General features: G+C 37.2%; 1 protein-coding gene and 1 long non-coding RNA gene across 4 annotated transcripts in view; one reads left to right on the plus strand and one right to left on the minus strand.

The window, feature by feature from the left end:
• LOC134747452 (dystrophin) overlaps positions 1-27,100 on the plus strand; it is a 628,976-nt gene that overhangs the window by 500,257 nt on the left and 101,619 nt on the right. For all 3 annotated transcript variants that reach the window (XM_063682144.1, XM_063682104.1, XM_063682221.1), the window contains 3 exons: positions 3,965-4,109; positions 10,493-10,616; positions 21,699-21,865. In XM_063682144.1, the coding sequence (XP_063538214.1) occupies positions 3,965-4,109; positions 10,493-10,616; positions 21,699-21,865 (436 nt within the window). The remainder of the gene's footprint in view (positions 1-3,964; positions 4,110-10,492; positions 10,617-21,698; positions 21,866-27,100) is intronic.
• LOC134754642 (uncharacterized) lies at positions 5,206-19,307 on the minus strand. The gene is made up of 2 exons (XR_010128961.1): positions 19,231-19,307; positions 5,206-5,324 (listed from the first exon to the last, which is right to left on the minus strand). It is a non-coding gene; the product is annotated as an uncharacterized LOC134754642 (long non-coding RNA).

Below are 27,100 nucleotides of genomic sequence, written 5' to 3' on the forward strand. Positions count from 1 at the left end.
TTCGTAATTAAAAAGAATTTGATATCTTTGAATGGCTCCCGCATAACCTACTGGCTACAAATACTTTCCTTGTAAAGTTAAATGGGGTAAAAGAAACAAAGGCATCTTTATTTGGTTTGAGGTGTCCGCGGCAAGCTCGGCCGAATTTCACCTTCCCATATACAAACGGAGTTTGGTTCTCATTTTAAAACTACGCGTTGGATTGTTATGAAACTTTGTACATTCAGTGACATGAGGTATATCTATGCCTGTAATTAGTTAGTTAAAACAAATGAAATAGAGCAAAAACAAGTTTTGTATGATAAACTTAGATTCGCTGGGTTTTTTTTTACTATGGTATCTGTGGCTACATAAACTAATTACAGGCATGATATACCTTATCCTATTGTAAGTACAAAGTTTCAGAGCAATCTAGCTAGTCGTTTTAAATGAGAGCGTAATAAGTAGTTCAGGTCTCCATGAGCTTAAATTGTTTATTTATTGTTTTATTTACGAACTAAATTACATTAAATAGAAGTTTTCCATCCCTATGAAATCACAGCTTAGATGAAGGCGACTGAGCGCCTGCAGAGAAGTCCTTACTCAGCCGAAGGAAAGTCTGGCATTTAGGCAAACTTCACATTTAACCTACCTCATATTTTCGGTCAAATACTCGTATGCTTGACTTCTAAAGGGTTGAATATTTCTAATTATTATTTATCGAGCTTACAAAACATACATATTGCAGTTAGCTAGAAAATATACATTATATAGAATATTATAAACTGTAACAGATGTCATATATTAAAGAAAAAAGTGACGAAGCCCTCTAGTGATGAAGACCGGATTATATAGAATTTTCTTTATTGCACGGCGATGACAGAAAACCCTTAAAAATAGTTTGGTTTGATTAAGGATTATGATTTGATTAAGGATCTATTAAATAGATACTTAGCATTAATTTCATTTTCTGCGTGTATGTGAAATATGGTTTTAGGTGATACTGTTACTTACTGTTACTGTGTTTAGGTGGTACTGTATGTATGTATATGAAAATCGTATAAAATGCCCACATAGCACCGATATTTTAATCAGATACAGATACAGATCTTTTATTGGTAAAAATAAAATACATTTTACAAGTCATTCAAATTCTTAAGAATTAAATAAAAATAAAATTAATATTCACAATAATAAGTTGATAATTTGGAAGAAGTTACGATATGGGATCAATGATCATTTCGCATAGACAGCATGAATTCGTCGATCGAGTAGTAAGCCTTCTCTACAAGTAACGATTTCAGCTTATTGTTAAATATTGTGTCACTTTTCGATTCTTTTATATCGGTCGGTACTGAGTTATAAAGCTTTCAATCAAGCGCGCATCGATGCAATACTGAACTATTCGCCCTCATACCGTTCGTGGAAATGTAAACCATGTAGATTTCGAAATTGGGGAGTTCGACATGCAGACGGTGTTGGAAGTACAGCCCTCCCCCCCCACCCCTAGTGCTAATTTTAATTCGATAGCGTGACGTGGATTCGATCGCGGGAATTCGGTGGATGCGAGCCGCACAGGATCGGTCGGAGTGGCGAGCCTTGTGGGAGGCCTATGTCCAGCAGTGGACGTCTATCGGCTGACATGATGATGATGATGATGGAGCGTGACGTGACGTTTGCGTTGTGTCATGTTGTGTGGGATTTTGAGTTTCCAAAACGTCCCGCTGGGCGCGCTGTTCAAATCCCATACAAAAGTAGACATAACGCAAACGCGAACGCTCGTCACGCTATCGTATTAAATTTACACTAGGGCACAGGGCGGACACGCTATACATCAAAAATCACTTTCTATGTGTGAACGGCACGTCTGTAGACGCGTCATGAGTCATAGTGTGAGTAAGTTGCTTAAAAATAGTACTGAGCGGTCGGCAAACGGCCGTCAATCTGCTGTCGCGGGACGAGGTAATACGAGTCGGGGCGGGGCGGTGCGTGGCCGTTCTGTATGATAATACTATTACTTATTCTGTGACTAGGGGTTTAGCCTTTCGGACTGAACGTAAGCGTTGATTCACATAATTATCCCACTCCGAAATTTGGCAGCTAACAATTATACTAATGCGTTAAATTTTAATAATCAACAAAGACAGCCTGTAGCCTGTAGGCGTTGCTGAGCTTACTGTGGGACTTAGTCAATCTGCAAGAAGTTGTTGCTGTCACAATATATTTTAGAATGCCTCTAGACATTCCAACACTTTTACATTCAAGGATTTGCCGCACTGGATGCGTTCTGCGGTCAGCGGTGAGGTCAAACCCGCAAACAACATTGACAGCAACCTTTGAAGTTTGAAGTCTGACCTGACCGCTGCCCGCAGAACGCATCCAGTGTGGCAAATCCTTCAGCGTAGACTACGCTGTAGTCAACATATTTTATCTTCATGTTTATTAAAGTGATATTATTAAGAGTCCATGTTAATCTTATCTTCAACATCTTTGAATTTTTAAAAACAAATCAATAGGACGCAATATTAACAACTTGTGCTCTGGCAAAGTTTCTTGAGCAGTTGCTAAATAGTTCAAAAGGCAAACTTGGAAAGTCGTAATTTAGTTCTTTTACACATTTATATCGTGCTTGTATTTTAAAACACTATCAAATTCTTTGTCATTCATAATACATTACAGCATGTTTCAATAAAATAACTAAATTAGGACTTTCCAAGTTTGCCTTTTGGAGTAGCAACTGCTCCAGCCAACTTTGCCTGAGCACAAGTTGTTAATATTGCGTCCTATTGATTTGTTTTGAAAAAACTTTAAATACTTACACATTTCTATCGTGCTTGTATTCTAAAACACTATATTTTCCTTTTCAAATTATTTTTCATTCATAATACATTACAGCATAATACATTACATGTTTCAATAAAATAACCAAATTCTGACTTTCTAGGTTTGCCTTTTGGACTAGCAACTGCTCCAGCCAACTTTGCCTGCACAAGTTGTTGATATTGCGTCCTATTGATTTGTTTTGAAAAAACTTTAAATACTTACACATTTCTATCGTGCTTGTATTCTAAAACACTATATTTTCCTTTTCAAATTCTTTGTCATTCATAATACATTACAGCATAATACATAATACATTACATGTTTCAATAAAATAACCAAATTCTGACTTTCTAGGTTTGCCTTTTGGACTAGCAACTGCTCCAGCCAACTTTGTACGAGTTGTTAATATTGCGTACTATTGTTTTGTTTAGAGTTTAGGAAGTTAGAATTCCTCGTGATTATTCACTCCGCTGAATACAATTTGGTTACATTTTGTGTTCAAGTTGGATTTGGCATTTCAAATCTCTTTATTCGTGGAATAGGATTAATATTATTTTCTAATCAAATCGGCTTATACTATTCATCATCATCATCATCATCATGTCAGCCGATAGACGTCCACTGCTGGACATAGGCCTCCCCCAAGGCTCGCCACTCCGACCGATCCTGTGCCGCTCGCAACCACCGAATTCCCGCGACCTTCACCAGGTCGTCGCTCCATCTTGTTGGAGGCCTACCGGCAGTTCGTCTTCCGGTACGCGGACGCCACTCCAGAACCTTCCGGCCCCACCGGCCATCAGTTCTGCGAGCAACTTATACTATTAATCACAATATATCATTAATTGTTTTTAAAATATAAATGATATATTAAGATATATATAATATATATTTTTATTAATTCTGCATACTTAAAACGCCGCGCTCTGTTATAGGATTTTGCCTTTTTACAAAGCTTTTAAGATTGAGGAAGATCAACAATTTACTTGTACTAATGAGAAGCGAAAACAATGATATAAAAATAGGAACTTAAATCAATGAGTTAATAGATATCTTAATTACCTAGTGATTTTTCATTAATATCATTTTCGTATCTAATGTCTGTGCCTATGTGTATACTGCTTGATAATAAAGATGATTTCTAACTAAGACATATTGTCCACAGAAACCGTCTGGAGAGCAACGCTGAGCACTGGTCCGCGTTACTGCTGTCACTGCGCGAGCTGACCGAGTGGGTTATCCGCAAGGAGACCGAACTGGGTGCGCTTGCGCCGCCGCGCGGGGATCTTGCACAGGTCCTTAAACAACAGGTAAGAATTTACTTACGGCTGGTTGCCCATCTCTACTCTCGAATGTATTTATTATAAATATTTAGCCAAATATTTATAATAATATATTTATGTTAATATAGGTACTAATTATGTTATCTTTTGACATTAAATATTATTTTTAGCTTTAAGTAACAAATATTGTACGCCATTAAGACGGTAGGCTATGGTTTTAGTACCCATGAAATGTAACACCTTTTTTTTACCAATAGTCACAATAAATATATTATGATTATGATTATGATTATGATTATGATTATATTTTTGATATGACCTTGATTATTATCATTGTCACGCTCTATTATTATCACGCTATTTTAAGCAAAGTTGTTATGTCCCAAAAGTGCGACATAAAACGCACCTTCTCAAAAAGGCCCATTACGGTCGACCAAATGGAAGTTTCTACATTACAGAATTTTAGATTAACTAAGTAATATTAATACTTCCGCAGGAAACTGATTTATTGCTCCCATTATTATTCAGAGATCTGTTGAACAAACGGGGGTTCTTTGAAATCGTGTTTTATTGGATGACATTCTAAAACACGCTACATACGTTGATATTCAACACGATATCAGAAGCATTTCTAATGTAGACCGGACACTTTTCCTTCTTCCTTCCGTTCCTTCGAATATGTGGAATATTGACAAGTGTGTAGTGGGTGGAGAGGTTCTGGAATGTCATTACTAGTAATATTCTTAGTTGGGTAATGACATTCCAGAACATCTCTACCCACCACACACTTCTCAATATTCCACATATTCAAAGGAACGGAAGGAAGGAGGAAAGGCAGGAAGGAGGATATAGGAAGGAGGATAGGAAAGAAACATGAGTTTAATGTATAATTATTTGAAAACATAAATCCCACCGTATTATTCTCTCAGGGCAAATGGCATTTCAAAAGGGTTTATTTCTTCTTTTTTTTATACCACGTCGGTGGCAATCAAGCATACAGCCCGCCTGATGGTAAGCAGTTACCGTAGCCTATGGACGCCTGCAACACCGGAGATATTACACGCGCGTTGCCGACCCTAACACTCCTCTCCCTCGTTGAGCTCTGGCAACCTTACTTACCGGCAGGAACACAACACTATGAGTAGGATCTAGTGTTATTTGGCTGCGGTTTTCTGTAAGGTGGAGGTACTTCCCCAGTTGGGCTCTGCTCTAGATCTGGAATGACATCCGCTGTCCTGTGCCCTACCACACAAAGCGAGATGTCATTCACAGTGCCCATACCTCTCTTTTGGACGTAGTTTAAGGACATATCCGGGTCCTTTCGCCAGGGTTTCTCGTTTCGTCCGGGTTTCTCTATGAAAACCATACAAAAATAAGCCTTGTTTTTGTGCAATATAAAATGCCTAAATTGAAAGAATAAAGACTTACTTTTTTATAATTTATGCCTAGTGCAAATATTTTGCAATCAGACAGGCACAGATTTTACAATCTATGTTAAGCTTAATTACACAATAATTGCTTTAAATTTAATATCGCAAGTATCGCAACGAATAATAATGTAAATTGCGGTCCACTAATCGGACGAATCTCGGAATTATTAAACTATCCCGGACGTAATTAATGTCCAAACTATACTAATTAAATTCGTAAACGTTTCTAGTATTTTGTTTTGATTTAGGGTTGGCACTTCAGTGAGCCTATTTATAGGGATTTTGTCAATAGCGAATCGCTATATTCAAAAATAGATATAACTCCGTAATAGATGGATACAGTCTAAGGAAAAAACGTGCCTCGAAAATCAAGAAAATTTGATTCTCGTTCAGAGGGCGCTACTAGTTTTGGCCTACAGTCGTATAGATGGCGTTGACGGTTTCGTTTGTTATTTAACAATTTTAACGCATATCAGTGAAAGAACATGGGTCAAAATCATAAAAATAATTAATGCATATAAAAGAAATCATTTATCTATATTTAAATACATTCTATCGTATTTTTATAAATCTTCATTTTTAGTTTTAAAGTGTGTCGACAGATGGCAGTGAATTTACTGGGGTTACAAAATTTACTATGACAGTAACGCTCTAGTATAAGTTACTCTATGCTATATTTGATACAAATAAGCAACAATGTGATTTGAGTTTTACCTTTATAACCTCTAGCAGCCCACAAATATAAGCTTGTCATGACACATGCAATTTCTATTTGTTAAAATGAAGATTCAAAATAAAATGGGAGGCCTTTTAGTAGGCTTCTGGGCCGTTAGAGGATAACACTTACTGTTGCTGCGTCCAGTCTTCTTCATAGTTTGAGCATAGAGTAACTTATACTAGAGCGGTACTGTCATAGTAAATTTTGTAACCCCAGTAAATTCACTGCCATCTGTCGACACACTTTAAAACTAAAAATGAAGATTTATAAAAATACGATAAAATGTATTTAAATATGGATAAATGATTTCTTTTATTTGCATTAATTATTTTTATGATTTTGATCCATGTTCTTTCACTGTTATGCGATAAAATTATAAATAACAAACGAAACAGTCAACGCCCTCTATACGAGTGTAGGCCAAAACTAGTGGCGCCATCTGATCGAGAATCAAATTTTCGTGATTTTCGAGGCACGTTTTTTCCTTAGACTGTATCCATCTATTACGGAGTTATATCTATCTTTGTTTTGAGTAACCAAAGTATCGTATAGGTATTAGAGCTTTACACATAACTTAAGCTTCTAAATCAATAATCATCCACAAAAGACAGATGTCTATAGCTAGATCTTATAACGAATGGTTTTACATCTTATCCAAAACAGCTCCCTATAATTTTGACCATATGGTCAGTCCATTTTAATTATAACGAATTTTATAATATAAACACAATAAAACTAAACCACATTCATATTCAAAAACGGAAATTTCGTACGTAGCTTAATTTAGCAGCCCGTGCTAACAATTTGTTAACACGAGTCAGCCATTTTGCGGCGCGGACGAAACCAAAATGGCGGAGCAAAATGGCGCGTGATCCCGCAACTGATTAAGCTTGTTGACGGCTTGGATTAGCTCTATTTAGCGGGCTAGCTGGTTGGTGTACGAGTTTTAGGCGGTACTGCTAAACCATTTTCATTTTAAAATTGGATTACCTTTCCTCTGCTTTTGATGTAGACAATAAAAATATAATCATTAAAATATAGAGGAATGTGATTACCACACCACGGTACGAATTAAAAAAATTATGGGCATTTTTGAATCCAAGATTTCTGACATGTAAGTACCTTTTCGTATATTCGTCATGGATATCGTTTTCTAGGTTATTGAGGTGCGGATTTGAAAAATGATTAGTTGATTACCGTTTTGGATTCCAAAACGGTGGACATGTACTTTTTCGTAATAAAAAGCATAGAGTAACTTATACTAGAGCGGTACTGTCATAGTAAATTTTGTAACCCCATTAAATTCACTGCCATCTGTCGACACACTTTAAAACTAAAAATGAAGATTTATAAATATAGATAAATGATTTTTTTTATTTGCATTAATTATTTTTATGATTTTGACCCATGTTCTTTCACTGATATGCGTTAAAATTCTTAAATAACAAACAAAACCGTCAACGCCATCTATACGACTGTAGGCCAAAACTAGTAGCGCCCTCTGAACGAGAATCAAATTTTCTTGATTTTCGAGGCACGTTTTTTCCTTAGACTGTATCCATCTATTACGGAGTTATATCTATCTTTGTAAACAGTCATCGGATTCGTTTTCTGGGTTTTCAAGGGTGCAGATTTCGAAAATTATAACATTAATTAACTAGCGACCGTTATGATTCATTAATAAGACAGATAGTTACAAATATAGTATACATGCCTTATTAGTTTGACAAAGGGGTCTTAACGCAGTCAATTGGTGTTTTTATAACTACCTATCAGAAACAATTGGGCCGCATAACGGGTATATACCCCGTTTTGAGGGCCATAAACTTTATTACCGATACCGATACGTAACGTATATAGGAGAATGATATTTTATCATGTCTAAGCCAAGAGTCAGTAAAGAAAAAGTTATCAAATTATATTTTTTGGAATAAGAATAATGTCGGTCGTAATATTTTAATAAATATGTTAAATGATATATATATTATTAGTCCTTTAAATACGTAGATTTAGGTTTTATTCCTTTTTCGTAAACATATTAAGTAACACCAATCGTGCAACCTTTTCATGTATGAAGTGTTCAAATAATGTACCTATATACATGTTGCGGATGCCGATTTTTTGTCATCCGCGGACGCGGATGCGGATGCAGATTTTTAAAGGCTCACATCCGCGGATGCGGATGCGGATGCGGATGTCAAGATTAGGCACACAAAAAAATGACAAATATTACACTAGTAATTTTTATTAAAAAAAAAACGAAACTTAGTATTTGAACAAGAATATAGGTGCCCCACAATATTTTACTAAAGTCCAAATAAAACAAACTTTTCACTTCTTGTCGCTGTCCGTCATAGGCTAAAGTGCTCGATCAAAGAATCACAAAAACGAAACGAGATTCCTATTGGCTAATGACGAAATTACCTAGCACTTACGCCGCCGCTAAGACGTTCCTGTACCTACCTTCCCGTTCCACATCCGCATCAAGCTCCGCATCGATTTTATGCGGATGCGGATGCGCATGTTGAAAATAATGCGAAAGTTAAATAAACAAACGAATTAAATACACTGTAACTTTACACTTAATTGCAAATTTAATGTATAAAAATAGTTTTATCTTCATTAATTTAGCCCCTGTCCTAATTCGACCCTCGTTGTTAATCTTTAAGTTTAGTTATCCCGTATTTTGTTTTTCTTTTATGAGCTATTAAGTGGTGGCAACTGTCCTGGTTTATGAATTATGTATAAGACACTAGTTATAAGAAACATGTACCGTTTGTGCCCAAATAAACATTAAAACATTAAAACAAGTTCCGCGGTTACGGATGCGGATGCGAATATTCGCAACATCCCTGGTACCTATGAATATTTAAATCAGAACGATATTCAGGTTTGTTAATGGATTTTCCTCCTCTGCTGCGTCTTTCCTTACGTGGTTGCTACTTCATTCATTCATTCATTCTTTTCGTGTCGTGGTTTCATTTTTATACGATGAATGCCCAGCAGGCAGTAGGTTGCTACTTAAAAACCTTATTTGCAATCGGTTTAAGAAATGTGTTTCAATCAGGCAGAGCTATCTCGTCAATCTTGCAGATTATATCAGTGTATAGTTTGCTCAGTTTCTGTGTAAGTTTATGTAGGTATCACATCACCGATTTATTGTCTAGCTCTCAGACTATCCGTATAACAGATCTACTTTACAACATCTATAGGGCTTCGATTCTTACGCGATATTTCACGCCCGCTTCGTCTCATAAATCCGCGCGAAACAAAAATAATGGCGCCTGCCGCGATAGTGTATCATGTTTTATCATCTTTACTTAGGAATCTTCAACTTTTACGGGATTTATATCATTGTTCTTGAATGACTTTTAACTTTAAAGTTTAAAGTTACCTATTTCATCTATGGAGCTTTTTTTTTCGTTTTATGCCTTGTGTAGTTATTTTTTGTTGTTTGGTTGTTGAATATCTATGATGCTATTTTATGAAGTCAACCTTTTGAAGTTGTCCTGATGTCCAAGAATGATCTCTCATAGAAGTCTAAAATAGACAATGTAAAACAAATACTGTAGACTAATCTGAAGGCGATAAGCCGAGACGCAGAAGCCCAATGCGGTGGACAGACCAAATTCGCTCAGCCCTTGATGTAACGCTCCACGGTGCCCTACACTCGGCGACAGACAGAAAGAGGTGGCGGCAAATTGTCCAAGAGAAGCTGCTCCCTGGAAGTGACCACGACCCTCAGTGATGAGAAAACCGATGCAAGAAGGAGGAGACTAATCTGAGACAGATAACTATTATATATAATCTAATACAGAATGGTGTTTCATAGTTTATATAGCATAATATTATATTCTTCTAGGACCCATATAATATTCATTAATGAGCTGGATATACGTCCTTAAATGTATGTCATTATGTTTTGTGAATAAATAAATGTTTAGATTTTCAATATCATAAATGTATTTGATGTTAAAAAGGGTAATACCCTTTTTACAATAATTGTTACATTTATTAACGTCACATGATGGTAGGTTACATAAGAGAGTGTGTAAAAGAAGCGGACGAAAAAAGGACTGCCACGTGGTAGGTAATGCCACGGCTAGCCGCAGCGCTGATTTTCGGTAGTGACCTTACTAATAACTAACTTAAGATTAACATTCAAGTAACAACAAAATAAACAATGAGAGGAAAAACAAAACAACAAACAAATAATGAGAAAATAGAAAACAATAATATTGACGTTATATTATCTTTTGCAGGACGACCACCGCGCGTTCCGAAGGCAGCTGGAAGACAAACGACCAGTTGTAGAGAGCAACCTGCTCAGCGGCCGACAGTACATCGCCAACGAGCCTCCTCTCTCTGATACCAGTGACACTGAACGTAAGTAGATATTTGTCCCATTTTCAACCAAAAGGGTACTTATTGTCGGTTGCCAATAAGGCGCTATTTCCATATAGCTTCAATTCGAAATCAACCTTATCGACAAGCGACAATGTGGTACCTTTTAGTTGAAAACGTCACATTTAATACTTTGGAGGCTAAAAAAAATTTGAAATGTCTGCTGTGTTTTATGGAAGTTATGTTAAAGCAAGGCGCTTGGGCTAAACAGTGTAAAAAGAAGATAAATATGCTGTTGTTCTTTCTATGGTAACGCAGGGCTTTACAGACCTTCATGAGCTAACGATACGTATCTTGATCTTCAGCAGCGTTCATGCAGTTTATCTGAACGGCATTCAGCTCTCTGATATAATTTACATGTCAAAAGCTTTCGATGCTTTTTGAAACAGCTGGATAAAAATACTGCCACCATCGACACTACTTAAATCAACAACAAGAAACTCGCAATTCATTCAAATTATAAATTCTTAGTAAAAGCATGATAGACAAGAACAACAAAAATATTTCTGACAGTACAGAGGCAAAAGATACATTATAAAAACATAGGCAATTAACATGGCATTACACCAGAGATAGTAACATCTCAGAATTTCATACTCGTATGTCTCACTGACTTTTGACGTTATCAAACTACAACTGTTTAATCTAGTGACATATCGTCGACTTAACATACGGGTGTCGCTCAGGGCGGTATTCTAGGCACTAATGTATTCCTTCTGACAAGCAAAGCAATAGGGTTGGTTTCACAGGGCGATTTGCTGATTGTCGCCGGCAAGCTAATGGCTTTATACAGCCTTCTGTTACGCTTTGATCTCTGCTTTCGAGAATACATACGTGTACGATATATGTAAATACGTTTGAGGATTAAAGTCGATTCACATACCTAAATTACTTTTTTAAGCGAGAAAGTTGTGTGAAACTCAACGGAATATGTGGGTCGAGATTTAGAACAATAACAAGTCACATGAAAATATATGATTAACTGTTCTCGAAGACTTGTTATTGTTTCTATATGTGACATTTATTTGAGTTTACGTTTATATTTCACGTAAAGTAACTTTGTCTGTTACCTGCTGTTCACACTTAAACCGCTAAACCAATTTAGATGTAATTTGGTGATAAATTTAGGCCCGGGACAGGACATAGGACAGTTTTCACAAATCATCATCATCATTCCATGCAGACGAAGTCGCGGGCAGAAACTTGTTTCAATTGTTTTAAATGCAATGTTTAATAGAAATATATTTGATACAAATGATAGAATTAAACCAGCAAATAAAAACCGGCCAAGTGCGAGTCGGACTCGCGCAAGAAGGGTTCCGTACCATTACGCAAAAAACGGCAAAAAGATCACGTTTGTTGTACGGGAACCCCACTTAAATATTGATTTTATTCTGTTTTTAGTATTTGTTGTTATAGCGGCAACAGAAATACATCATCTGTGAATATTTCAACTGTCTTAGCTATCACGTTTCATGAAATACAGCCTGGTGATAGACAGACGGACAGACGGACAGCGGAGTCTTAGTAATAGGGTCCCGTTTTTACCCTTTGGATACGGATCCCTAAAACAAATCAGACCATCGGCAACTATTAACATGGATTTATTCGTGAACCAGATGGAAACTAAACACAGCGCTCCACATTTGCATGATGGGCTAACGAACTGAGATACCACTACAATGTATAGTCGGCTGTAGTTTATTTTAGGCTAATATATAGGTACAGTCAAGGGCATAAATATATACAGGGTGGCCAAAAATATGTGCATTCCCATTGCCAGGGAGGTTTTGCGATTGTACTGAGCAACTTTTAGTACGGGATCAATCACAAAATCGCAAAAAAATTTTTACCTTCCTATAGAAAATGGATGGCACCGTATTCGTTACATTTTACTTGAGATCCCTCAAAAAATCTTCCATCCAAGCTATAAAACGAACAACTCTGAGACATAAACCAACTTTTATTGTTTTGACGACCGGTCTGGCCTAGTGGGTAGTGACCCTGCCTGTGAAGCCGATGGTCCTGGGTTCGAATCCCGGTAAGGGCATTTATTTGTGTGATGAGCACAGATATTTGTTCCTGAGTCATGGGTGTTTTCTATGTATTTAAGTATTTATATATAGGTATTATATATATCGTTGTCTGAGTACCCATAACACAAGCCTCCTTGGGCTTACCGTGGGACTTAGTCAATCTGTGTAAGAATGTCCTATAATATTTATTTATTTATTTATTGTACAAGAACCCAAAATTGAGCAAGCGGCCAAATTACACTCTTACGCAAAAAATGTTTATCGAAACATCGAAAAAACAAGTATTTTCTCGCCAAAACCACGTCATAAACGCGTCGGAGACATTCGAACTTTGAAATATTTGATATTAAAGATAAAGATAAAGATAAAAAAAAAATTATTGCACAGAACGAATACAATTGTAGTACATAGTAAGTACATATCACAAGTTACTGAAAAGAGTTGGTGCATAACTGACTTAACATTCGGAGGTTCCAGGAGTCCCCGCACTAGGCTAGGCCTGTATCGCGGGAGACCAGATGTACATTTTTATGACATGCGAGTTAACTAGAATAATATTTTTACAATTGAGGACAAAAATGAGATTCAGGTTTATATACCTATATTGATTTGACAATTGACATCACTCAGCGCAACTCGTTCGCACCACTAGAAAGATGCACTACGATGCATATATCAATATCAGAGGGCCTACTGCGTACACCGAAGTCCGCAAATTACGGGATTTTACTCCAATCATAGAGTAACTTATACTAGAGCGGTACTGTCATAGTAAATTTTGTAACCCCAGTAAATTCACTGCCATCTGTCGACACACTTTAAAACTAAAAATAAAGATTTATAAAAATACGATAGAATGTATTTAAATATAGATAAATGATTTTTTTTATTTGCATTAATTATTTTTATGATTTTGACCCATGTTCTTTCACTGATATGCGTTAAAATTGTTAAATAACAAACGAAACCGTCAACGCCATCTATACGACTGTAGGCCAAAACTAGTAGCGCCCTCTGAACGAAAATCAAATTTTCTTGATTTTTGAGGCACGTTTTTTCCTTAGACTGTATCCATCTATTACGGAGTTATATCTATCTTTGCTCCAATTAAGGCGTAATTAGTGTGACAGAGGAAGATGCGTGCGATTTCCAAAACTTCGGTGTTTGTAGGCTTTCAGATTTCTAAATTTCGAATACTTCTCGGGCGAAATTCGCGGAAATGCGTCCGTTACGCCGGCCGGTCTATAAATTTGAAAATGGAACGACTTCGGGGGACCAATGGCGTTTAAAAAAGGAACGAGCGTTCATTAGGACCCGCCATTTTATCGGAAACGCTGACGGGTTCGCCCTGTTGTTATTTATGATGTAGTGACCATAAATAGTTTTAGAAATATGTAAAGAAGAAAACCGGCCAAGTGCGAGTCGGACTCGCGCACCGAGGGTTCCGTACTTTTTAGTATTTGTTGTTTAGCGGCAACAGAAATACATCATCTGTAAAAATTTCAACTGTCTAGCTATCACGAATCATGAGATACAGCCTGGTGACAGACAGACAGACGGACAGCGGAGTCTTAGTAATAGGGTCCCGTTTTTACCCTTTGGGTACGGAACCCTAAAAATAATATTTAAATAATGAAATTTCACATTTATTTTTGGTGAGCTGTCGTCGACGTTGTCGTAATGTATATGTGACAGTTATCACTTTATTGTAAGCCCCTTATTCATAAAACTTCACGGGCCTGATTTAGTTAAATTATGTTTTATCCCTTTCTTACAAATACAAGTCAAAATGACAGATAAAGACAAACGATTCATAGCTGATTCAGGGCAGTAACGCGTTTACGAATAACGCCATAAAAATATATAAAGATTTTTTAATACCTACTAGCTTTTATGAGTAATTTACTTCTTTTAAAACTCGCGGTTTAAACACATATTAAATCACATTTAGAAACGGGTCTACGATCGCCGAACATCTACTTACATGCGGCGCAAATCACTGGATTGAGCTTCATAAACCAAAAGTTGTCTCCACTGAACGCCATTATTATCCTCGAGTTGTTCGAGAAGCGATTGAAATCAAGAAGCACCCCAGAAATTTTAATAGGGAAGATGGTTTTAACTTATCGGCAACTTGGGGACCAGTGATCCAGAAGTTAAAGCCAAGGGATCTATCTTCGGATGTGTGCGCGGATGTTGTGAGTGTTGTGTGTCGGACTATTGACAATAATTAACTTTTATGTGTAGTGGGTGGTTTGAAAATGTGATGTCTACCTCGAACTTTAAATGCACTTTTCGTGGGGTAGTCACACAAATCTCTGTTCTGACATTTTGCTGGGACGTCAGTTAGCCGCGACCACGACCAGTGAAACCTGTGTCGAAACGTCGGTAAATAAAGGTAACAAAATAAATTCGCGATAGACCCGTTTCTAAATGCGATTTAATATAATTTATTTCTCTTCAGTGCGAGATAGATGGCGTAACAAACTTTCTTTGAACCGTACTCATTTGGGTGGCCAAAGGAGGATTAAATTTACTTACACAAATCCAAAAGTAACCCAAATGATCCGATTGCTGGTTTACACTTTCAATTTAGATTGCGTGTAGGGCGGCTATAAAAAAAAGTTTTACTTAATTTAATGACTGGCCAGTATAAGCAGATCTCACTGCCTACGCTCAGATATAACAATCTTTGACTACACACATAATCATAAACCGTCTGTTATGCGTTTAGTTTGGAAAATTTCCCACTCGGAAATTTCCCCATACAAAATGGGCAACGTTCCCGGGAACGGGAACTCTAAATGCGTTCAAAAACCGCAAATTATGGCTAGAATAAAGAGAAACTGTTTTGTTACAACATTTCTTATCTGTGAAAACGTTGTTATTGCGTAATAACGATTTAATAATGGAATTCAAATTTCGAACATCTCTGAAAAACAAAAGAATTTAATTTTACCTCATTTCTAGTATCAGTCGAGATCTCGTTTTTTTATCCGTTTTGAAAGTTAAAAAAATCACGTTTGTTGTATGGGAGCCCCATTTAAATATTTATATTATTCTGTTTTTAGTATTTGTTGTTATAGCGGCAACAGAAATACATCTGTGAAAATTTCAGCTGCCTAGCTATCACGGTTCAGCCTGGTGACAGACAGAGGATCAGACGGACGGACAGCGGAGTCTTAGTAATAGGGTCCCGTTTTTACCCTTTGGGTACGGAACCCTAAAAAGACTAATGTAGTTGGATTATACTGGTTAGAACTTACGGACGTCGTAAAAGGCGTCTTAAATAAATAAGGCGGTTTAAAGTAATCATCTGGCCCCGCTACCTTCACACACAAAAGACTCGCATGTAATGTTAATTAACGACCGGATGTTTTTTTAGTTTAAGTTTTTTTTAATTTAGTTTTTCCTGTCTTTGGTACGTTTAATATGTACAATAAGGCGGTTTAAAGTAATCATCTGGCTCCGCTACCTTCACACACAAAACTCGCATGTAATGTTAATTAACGACCGGATGTTTTTTTAGTTTTAGTTTTTTTTAATTTAGTTTTTCCTGTCTTTGGTACATTTAATATGTACAAGCATTGGGATTTAAGTTTACATTTTAATTACAACTTAATTTGAATGTTTGCACGATTTTGGTTTAGCATATCAGAAGTATTGCATTGTGATCATGTGTTCTTTTTGCACCACGTTCTGTGCTTTTTTTACACCACGACGGTGGCAAACAAATAAAAACCGGCCAAGTGCGAGTCGGACTCGCGCACTAAGGGTTCCGTACCATTACGCAAAACACGGCAAAAAAAATCACGTTTATGGTACCACCTTGACACGATTCAACTGCAACTCGCTCGCACCATAGTGTTCTTATCATATTAATAAAATGTGCCATCCTCAACCAAAAGGGTACTTATTGTCGGTTGTCAATAAGGCGCTATTTCCATATCGCTTCAATGTGAAATCAACCTTATCGACTAGCGACAATGTGGTACCTTTTGGTTGAAAACTTCACAAATAACAAAATCACGATTTTTAAATCTGAATTCCACATCAGTTTTTCAAGGTTTGCTACAAAGTGCTACGCCGTAGCCCGTAGCAAACAAAAAAATATAGTATGTAGCGGAAAATGGTGCTACGCGATCGCTACGTGTATCATAAAGCTTTTCCTTTTAGTAAAATTTGTATGTCACTTCGGCGACAAATTAAACGGCCTGCCGGATGGTAAACGTAGCCACTCGGGGTACACAGGGGTTGTTAGGGTTCCGTACGCAAAGGGTAAAAACGGGACCCTATTACCAAAGAGAGGATATAATATTATAGAGCGGTACTGTCATAGTAAATTTTGTAACCACAGTAAATTCACTGCCATCTATCGACACACTTTAAAACTAAAAATGAAGATTTATTAAAATACGATAAAATGTATTTAAATATGGATAAATGTTTTTTTTTAATTTGCATTAATTATTTTTATTATTTTGACCCATGTTCTTTCACTGACATGAGTTAAAATTGTTAAATAACAAACGAAACCGTCAACGCCCTCTATATGAGAGTAGGCCAAAGGTAGTAGCGCCCTCTGATCGAGAATCAAATTTTTGTGATTTTTGCGGCACGTTTTTTTCTAAGACTGTATCCATCTATTACGGAGTTATATCTATCTTTGCTATTACTAAGATTCCACTGTTCGTCTGTCTGTCCGTGTGTCCGTCTGTCTGTCAGGCTGTATCTCATGAACCGTGATAGTCTCGTCTGTCGTACAAAATATCCATAAAATCGAATATTTAGTACTCAAGAATATTTTTAGACAAGCGAAATTGAAGAAAAAAATTTATTTGAATGCAGTTTTGTTTCTATTTAAACTAAAATGATGTTTCATTTAAGTAAAATGAGCTATCTTAAGGTTTTAGGGCAGTTCCCTCCAGGGCCCATTAATTTTTTTCACACTGCCCAAGTAGCACAGATTTTATAATGGAGTACGAATACGCTTGAAGCTGAATATAAAAGCTGTATAAGAGCAGAATCAACGAGTTTTCAGCTCTTATTACTCTTAAATGGGCACAAATTTAGGCAGCTTTAAGTTCACATAGCTGCTTAAGAGCGTTGTAGCAGCAATTTAACGGAGTTATAAGGGGTAACAGGAGTTATAAGAGCTGCATTTTAACTGGGAAAGAGACCACCAGTTACCCGTTATTCAACAAATATTTCACATGTACGCCCTAATACCGGGAAAAGTTGACATTGGGCTGAATAAAAGAGAATTAATGTCAAATAAATACAAAGGCAGCTCTGTTAGTTTAAAGTTTAAAGTGAATGCAGGTAACATAAGCAAACGGCCGTCATCACAATACTAATAATATTTTGTTAAGTGTTATACGGATATTCCCCCAGTGGTATTAATGCGAGAAAGATGTTTGGGAATGCAAGTTTATTGACATGTCTGCCATCTACTCTTTAATTCAATATGTACGAGTACATTATATGCGCGCGCAGTAAAATTAACTATGAAAGTATAAAGTATAATACTAATGCAAAAAGCAAAACACGAATGAAATGTTATTCCTAACGTTTTGAGTGCAAAGGAGTCGAACGTTTATATCAATACATTGGTTAAGATTAGAAGCTAAGGAGTTATATATTTCATTTTAAGATTCGACTGAGATTTTGAAGATTCTAGCTATCACGTGATAGATAATAGTTTGCACTATATATTTATATTTGATATTAATGAGAGTTATCGCGTTTAATTTCGCCGCTAGGGGCGCTAGTGTAGATGGAGGTCTTTCAAAATGTCAAATGCATAGAAGTTTTGGGGGTTTCAACTTTCAAGCTTTTTTATCGGGAATTTTCACTCCTTATTCATAATTGTCGTAAATCTTTGTCCTTCCTTGATTAATCATGATATAGCTCAATAAATGTTAGTGGTTTAAAAAAAGTGCCAACTAAAATATATGCAAAATTAAACAGGTTGAAAAAATGGCACATTTAGACGTTAAAATACCTTTGTGTATATTAGAACGTATTGATTTTATAAAAATAAGCATAGAATAATTTTGAGATCTGTTTTTCTGGACCTACATCTACAGTGGCGCCAACTGGTGGGCACAAAAACGGTAGCCCTCGTTCTTGCAAAATCACTTCATCGTTAACAAAAATCCCAAGCACACTACACGTTCCGTGACATTTCGAACTTGTAATTTTTTTTTATATGTTTTTAATACTCTTAAGACAATAAATTTAGTTTGACATAAAACTAAAGGTAACTAGGCTAGATGACCATTTTTTTATACTACGTCGGTGGCAAACAAGCATACGGCCCGCCTGATGTTCAGCAGTCTCCGTAGCCTATGTACGCCTGCAACTCCAGAGGAGTTACATGCGCGTTGCCGACCCTAATTAACACTCCTCTCCCTCGATCTCTGGCAACCTTACTCACCGGCAGGAACACAACACTATGAGTAGGGTCTAGTGTTATTTGGCTGCGGTTTTCTGTAAGGTACCTCCCCAGTTGGGCTCTGCTCTAGATCTGGAATGACATCCGCTGTCCTGTGCCCTACCACACAAAGCGAGATGTCATTCACAGTGCCCATACCTTTCTTTTGGACGTAGTTTAAGGACATACCCGGGTCCGAAAATTTTCATTAATGATATCAATCGATCAGGTTTGTTTTTAGAATCAAATGTCTATATGGAACCCATTGCATTAAATCAATACAAAAGTTAGAATTGATAGTCAAAGCCCGACGACAGTCGTGCTTCACTCGCGAAACGCTCCTAAAACGATATATGAACGAAAAACGATAAGTGAACGTGACGTCAAGGTCACTGAGAGCCCATCTTGAAGTATGGACAAAACAAGAAAATTGCGTTTTTATCGGTGAAAATTGCGTTTATGTATATAGTTGCTATACAATCTTTTTTTGAATAAAATGTAAGGAATCGAATGGTACCCTTACTTTTTTCCTTTTTGGAAGTTGAATTTTGAAACTTTCAGGTTCTGTATTTTTGTATTATTTCCATATATTATTTTAATATGCACATTATTGTGATAAATTGCTCATTTGCATTTTACTAGATTTTGTTATAAAATTCAACATGTGTCATCATCCCTATTGCTAAGTATAATGTATATTGATATGGTTTACTTATTTTCTTAAAAAATAATGTGAGACGCAAATACACATTGGACCAAGAAATTGGGCATCCTTAGGGCTCTACGTAGACGCAACCTATGGGCCCTGAGGTTATATTTTCTTTAGAATTTTATATCGGTATGATGTTAAGTATGATCTTAATACATTTTTGTCATTCAGTATCACGACCTCACAATCACCCAGTAGTTACTTTGGTTCGTGTAAAAAATTGGACTCGGCTGCGCAATAGGAACATGTCCGTGCTGCCTTCGCACGGGCGAGTTACTCGCCTAGTGGCTCGCCCGACTCTCCTCGAGGACCGTTGAGAGTAACAATGCAATTTGTCGTAATGGCACGAATAGCGGATAGTTTGCTGAGTATTTTGTTAGTGATATTGTGGATTGTTTCGCTTTTCTTTTTATTTTGCTGTGATTATTTTGATTTGGGGATTTCTTAATGTTTATACTGTTAAGGGTAAAAGCTATATTCTTTTGATTAAAATTTAAATTAATAAAACAACTGAAATAGATAATTTCAAGTGACACACGTTACAAAATGTATATAATACATAATGGTATAAGCATGACGATAGACCTTGCAATTTTCTTCTTCTTGAATACATACAGAATGTTTTTTAAATGTAAAATTTGTACTTTCACTTTCAAATTTACCCAATCGATTCTAATATAGCTCAACATGAATGGCCGATTTTATTTCCGTTCACTTTTAAATATTAATCTATACTGCAGGGGCATAATCCCATCTCGGCCGCAAATTGCTCGGAACGAAGTTTGCGCCTTGAGAGCAGTCTGACACCGGACTATTACGGACGTCGTGCGTGTAATTACCAAAGGGATTTACATACGGATTTAGATGTATTAATCATATGTCTTCCGCTTGAAAGCACAATTGAGAACTGGTCTGGGAATGCTGGGATTTTTTTACAGATAACTAGCATACCTACCATCCTGCAAACCTTTAACTGTTCATTTTTAAACCTTAATGTAGGTAGTAGCACGAACGGTTTTACTTAACAATAGACAAAGGATTAGCTATTCGGGGCCACCTATAAATCGAACGACTAAAAATAATGTGTAGATTACGAACCTCAAGGTCAAAGATACATTGGTTTACCAGACCAATTAGAAATCGCTTCGGCTCGGCACGTGGCGCAAGCATTCCGACACAGGAATTTAATAATTACGACGAAGCACGCTGGGAGTTGCAGCGGCTAATTTACTCAGAGCTTTTAACTGGCGCCGATAGATGGCGCGCATTATTATACCTCTCACGTCGAACGATGGATGGCAGCTATTTATTTTTTATTGGAATATTTGTCACCTAAAATGTTTGTAGTTTCTTTTTGAAGTTTAGCACATTAATTTATTTAGAAATATATTGCTTATTTAAGTAACAAAAATACGGTAAAAACATATTTAACCGATTATTTTTTAAATTAAGCCCAACCAAAAGATACTTGAAAATGTCATAGGCACCATCGTTCGACGTGACCTACCGTAGGGACCTACCGTTACTATTCTCGTCTCAATTTTGATTCTGGCGTCAAATTAGTTGATAGAATAATTTACTTCGAGCTTTTAACTGGCGCCGATAGATGGCTCGCTATATTAGTTACCATCTCGCTTTTAATTCTCGCGTCACTTCATTTGATATATAATGTAATAATCACGACGCAGCACGGTGGGGGGTTGCTTCGACCTACGACTACTTTACTCGAGCTTACATCAGACGGTCTGATTCAGACCGTAAAATGACGCCTTTTAAATTTGTTTTGTGATCACAAAACAAATTACTTCCTATTACTCCTTCTGCTCCTATACGAAATGACATTACAAACTCGTTGATTAACTTTAATTTTTTTTTGTCCACAGCGAGCCGTGACAGCGAAGGTGACTCGCGCAACTACCGCTCGGCCGAAGAGCAAGCGCGCGATCTGGCTCGCTCGATCCGACGAGAAGTAGCCAAGTTGGAGAGCAAGTGGAACTCGCTCGTGGACCGGTCTGATGCCTGGGGACGGTGTTTGGATGATGCTGTACAGGTAATTTTTTACTTTAATATACATAAAAGTGCACTACCTAATGGTGGACAAGCTTCAGTATAGTTTGAATTATCTCAGATGATTTCCGACTGATACAACGACTTTCTAATCTTTCTATTATAAGTTATTCTAATTACCTACTAAATGTATTTTTTGTTAACTCTTATATAGTCGGCTAAACGAAGCATAACAATTTGTTGAGAAAAGCGCCATCTGCGAGGAGTGAAAGGAACTATCTCGTCTTGATCGATGAAAGCTTTGAGCGAGCGCTCGTTTGTACGGTAAAGCGAATGACGCTGCAGTTATAAAGAGGGCGCCACTAGTTATAACTTACAAGTTGTCTAGTTAAAGTTCTAATATTGTATCTACTAATGTATTATATTTATACAGGTACAATCTAAAATGACTGACTGACAAAATAAATGACAAAGGATAACAACGTTTATTTAAACTTTAATCCTTCAAAACAAATATGCGAACGCACCCGAAAATATACAGGGTGACTTCTGCCGAATTCAACAAAACGGGGACAAATGACCGCGACCGCAAAACAATTTATTATAATAACCCGCCTGTATAAATGTTTACAATACGTGACCTTTTACTACATTAGAATTTAGACCTTATTTCAATCTAGCATAGTCTTAATTCTGTTTACGCTTAAGTCGTCAGAGGATCGTCATTGTAAAATCAACTTAATGGCGTTTAGCGTAAGGTAGTTTTTTGAGTGGAGATGTTAAAACATGTGTTTTGCATGCACGGTGTACCGCACTGTTTGCGAATCCATTAATGCGTGAAAACCGTAAATTTGCTAATTAGAATAAATAATGGCAGGAATGTACTGAAATATTGAGTTTTCAAGACAGTGCGCGTTGTTCAAACCGAGCTGATTTCTTCGTACATTTTTAGGGTTCCGTACCCAAGGGGTAAAAACGGGACCCTATTACTAAGACTCTACACTGTCTGTCTGTCCGTCTGTCCGTCTGTCCGTCTGTCCGTCTGTCCGTCCGTCCGTCCGTCCGTCCGTCTGTCCGTCTGTCCGTCTGTCCGTCTCTCCGTCTGTCCGTCTGTCCGTCTGTCCGTCTGTCCGTCTGTCCGTCTGTCCGTCTGTCCGTCTGTCCGTCTGTCCGTCTGTCCGTCTGTCCGTCTGTCCGTCTGTCCGTCTGTCTGTCACCAGGCTGTATCTCATGAACCGTGACAGCTAGACAGTTGAAATTTTCACAGATGATGTATTTCTCTAGCCGCTATAACAACAAATACTAAAAACAGAATAAAATAAATATTTAAGTGGGGCTCCCATACAACAAACGTGATTTGCCGTTTTTTGCGTAATGGTACGGAACCCTTCGTGCGCGAGTCCGACTCGCACTTGGCCGGTTTTTATACAACATCTCTCATAGTCACTTCGCGCGTACACGTGCATTTTATCCTTAATTCACAGAGCACGGCATATAGGATCACAACATTATCCTTCCAAAGTCTTAAAAACTTCAAACACGCGGCGCTTACTACCTTTACTTTCAAACACTAACGGGCATATCTTCACAACATCCGTAAAATGTCTTATAAGCTTTGAAAACTCACGGCGCTTACGACTTTTCCCTCCTAACAGGACCGTCATAGTAAAATTAAAACGTAGTATAATGTTTGAAAACGCATGGCGCTTATGACCTTTACTTCTTTACTTTCGAGTGAATACTTGTAATGTATGCGAGATCACGTGCCCTTCGTTCGGTATATTAATATGGCAGCGTTTTTCGCTTTTCGCTGTCGTGACGTGTACACGACGCGCATAGTATTTTGTAACTTAGAGTCATTTTAACATGTAATAATTTTAAGTCGCGTCACGTATAGAAATAAATGGTATTTAGTATGTTTTTATAACAGGACAAAGTATGAGTAGCATACTTTGTACCTCTTAAAGGAATCCAATAAGAGAATTCCAATTAGGTAAAGTTAGGATTGCAATATAATTTAATTAAGATAGGCTTATAACAAATAAAGAATTTTCCTCAATGTGTTTCATTACGTAGATCTGTATAAGAAAATAGGGCAAAAGTATACGCAACCTTATTCTAATAAGAAATTGTGATAATAGAATAGAATCTAATAAGATAGGTAGGATAAATAAATAAAACATGTAATTTGTTAATATATAACTTTAATAAATAAAGAGAAACGTAGGAGAGTCGAGGAAAGAGAGGTCTGCGCATGCGCGAAGCGCAGACGCCCGCGCCGGCGCGGCGCGGGGGACGAGGTCTTTAAATATGGAGGGAATAAAAGGCGGTGCGCCGGCCATAGGAAGCCATTACGAATCGAGCAGCCAAGCAAGCAACACCTCTCTTAAGAAGAAAAAGAAGACCTCTCCGACCTCGACCCTCCTGCATCTGATTTAAGAAGAGCTCCAGTTGTTTTACTCCATCCTTGCCGCCTATGCCGCACCCTATACAGTCCACACCCCTACGATAGATCTCAAGACAACAAGATTAGGGCCTAACACTCACATGACGGGTTGGACATAATTATGTTGTATTTATGTGTGTGATAGCGTGTGAGGGTGTGAGATATGAGAACGGTAATTTAAGGTGAACATTGCAGATTTAGATCGTAAAGGATAATTAATGATGAAAGGTTTTAGAAGAACATTTGAGTTACCTATTAAAATGTAATTAGGCTGCTCTTTGTAAGTACACGCAATCGCAATTCATTTATCATTTATATTCTTTTTATTTAATATATTTCGTTGTTAAGGCGGTTACCTGAGCCAGAAGGCGAAAAATCTCCTTATATGATCTTTGTAGATGTGAAAAAAATATATGTAGTTCTTGACTATATTATCTTTAACAACATAGCTTCCGATACACGAATTATTACACTTCGCTCGATACAATTAATTCCCAAAGTAACCTCTAACTCGGACTTTTAATCCTACTTTACTCTGTTATTTATTATGTGATACTAAAAACAAAAAAAGAAGAAAAAACAATCTTAACATAAATAGTAATTTCATAGCTTTAGAATTTCGATATTGTAAGGTAACGTTTTTAAAATAAATAAAAACCGACAAAATTCGATCAAAATTGACACTTGGCGCGTATGTTCTTTCCCGTTCTTTCTTGCGAAATGTGACAAAGACAGCGGCAAACCAATGGAACGGCCTTAAATTACAGAAGGCTTTGTATAAAACCTTTCCTAATCTTAATAATGATACTGATTATCCAATTCGTATTGTTTTTAGTTTCCTAAAATCCTTTATTTCTTTCTGTGTAGTGTTTTTAGGTTTCCGTACCCAAAGGGTAAAAACGGGACCCTATTACTAAGACTGCTGTCCGTCTTTCCGTCTTTCCGTCTGTCCGTCTGTCTGTCCGTCTGTCTGTCACGAGGCTGTATCTCATGAACCGTGATAGCTAGACAATTGAAATTTTCACAGATGATGTATTTCTGTTGCCGCTATAACACCAAATACTAAAAACAGTATAAAATAAATATTTAAGGGGGGCTCCCATACAACAAACGTGATATTTTTGCCGTTTTTGGCGTAATGGTACGGAACCCTTCGTGCGCGAGTCCGACTCGCACATGGCCGGTTTTTTAAGAAATGCATAGCCAGCGATGGTCTCTAAAATGACATTTTTGACTAAAACACACGAGTCACACGATGATATTGCTACTGAGTGTGTAAAGGGTACAGTCGGCGCCAGATTCGTCAGCTGCCGATTGCATCGATAACAATGCGCCGTTCGTTATCTCGCTCGTTATGCGACCACTCGCGACGAGTGCGATAGGGATGCGACTAACGTGTACAATTATCGATATTCGGGTCGATTTTTATTTCATTGTTTTTTTTTTTCGTGAGTTCTATGTATTTCGAATTGTTTTATACTCCAAATGTAGGACTCACGGGCCAATTCGAACAGTGATCTAGATATCAACAAGATATCCACTAGATATGAAACAGAAACGATAACGAGATGTTTAAGAAAGTCATGTCAAATTTGTCATTTTCGCGATTCCGAATGTCCTCTTGAACGTTCTCTTTAAGATTTGCTTAAGATATTACTTAGACATACAATGGATATCTAATGGATATCCCAGAACATCACAATAATTGTAACGTGAAATGACAATTGGTTTTCTGATCGGAAACAGATTTATCAGCTCCCAGCGCGAGTAATGACGCGACACATTATTTTAAGTATATCACTCGTTTCCGATAGAAATATCGACTTAAATATCGATATGTATAAGTAATAGTGTATCGATAAATACACCTCCCTATCAAATATTCGTAGTGGTTAGATGGGTGCTCGTTAGGTCGCAATCCGTTTCGGTTTTTACCGGATTTACCGGTTTTACCGGTTTTACAGGCTTTTGTACTAAAATAGGTCGGTGGGGTTTTGCCGACGTCAATGTGATTTGTGATATTAAATAGGAACATCAAATAAAGACGTCACTACATATTGCCCTGAGTCACACAAACCCGCCGCCATAAACTGAAAAATCGCTCCCATACAATCGACTCGAATCGAAGTTAGTGTTTTATAAGTTCTTAAAAAAACCGGCCAAGTGCGAGTCGGACTCGCGCACGATGGGCGTACCATTACGCAAAAAACGGCAAAAAATCACGTTTGTTGTATGGGAGCCCAACTTAAATACTTATTTTATTCTGTTTTTAGTATTTTTTGTTATAGCAGCGGCGACAGAAATACATCATCTGTGAAAATTTCAACTGTCTAGCTATTACGGTTCATGAGATACAGCCTGGTGACAAACAGACGGACAAACGTACAGACGGACAGTGGAGTTTTAGTAATAGGGTCCCGTTTTTACCCTTTGGTTACGGAACCCTAAAAAGGAGTGTAAGATGCAGGTTTTCAAAGGGTCGGCAATGTAACATGTCCATAAGCTAAGGTGACCGCTTACCATCAGGTGTGCCGTATGCTTGTTTGCCACCGACGTGATATAAAAAATAGAGATTAAGTCTTCATAGCTAGATTACTGATTAATTCAATAGAACGGAAACAGAAACCGACCAAACAATAAATCTAACATGGCCCACTAAGAGTGTCAACCCATTTCATCTGCGGTAACATTTCGCCGCTACACTTACTCAACCTCGTATCTGCAACACTCATTTGATGACAAAAACAACCGTATTCCGAATGAAATAAAAGCGACATTTCCATCAAATGATTGTTGCAGATATGAGGTTGAGTAAGTATAGGGACTATTTCA

This window comes from Cydia strobilella, chromosome 1 (assembly GCF_947568885.1).
Source record: "Cydia strobilella chromosome 1, ilCydStro3.1, whole genome shotgun sequence".
Lineage (NCBI taxonomy): Eukaryota > Metazoa > Arthropoda > Insecta > Lepidoptera > Tortricidae > Cydia > Cydia strobilella.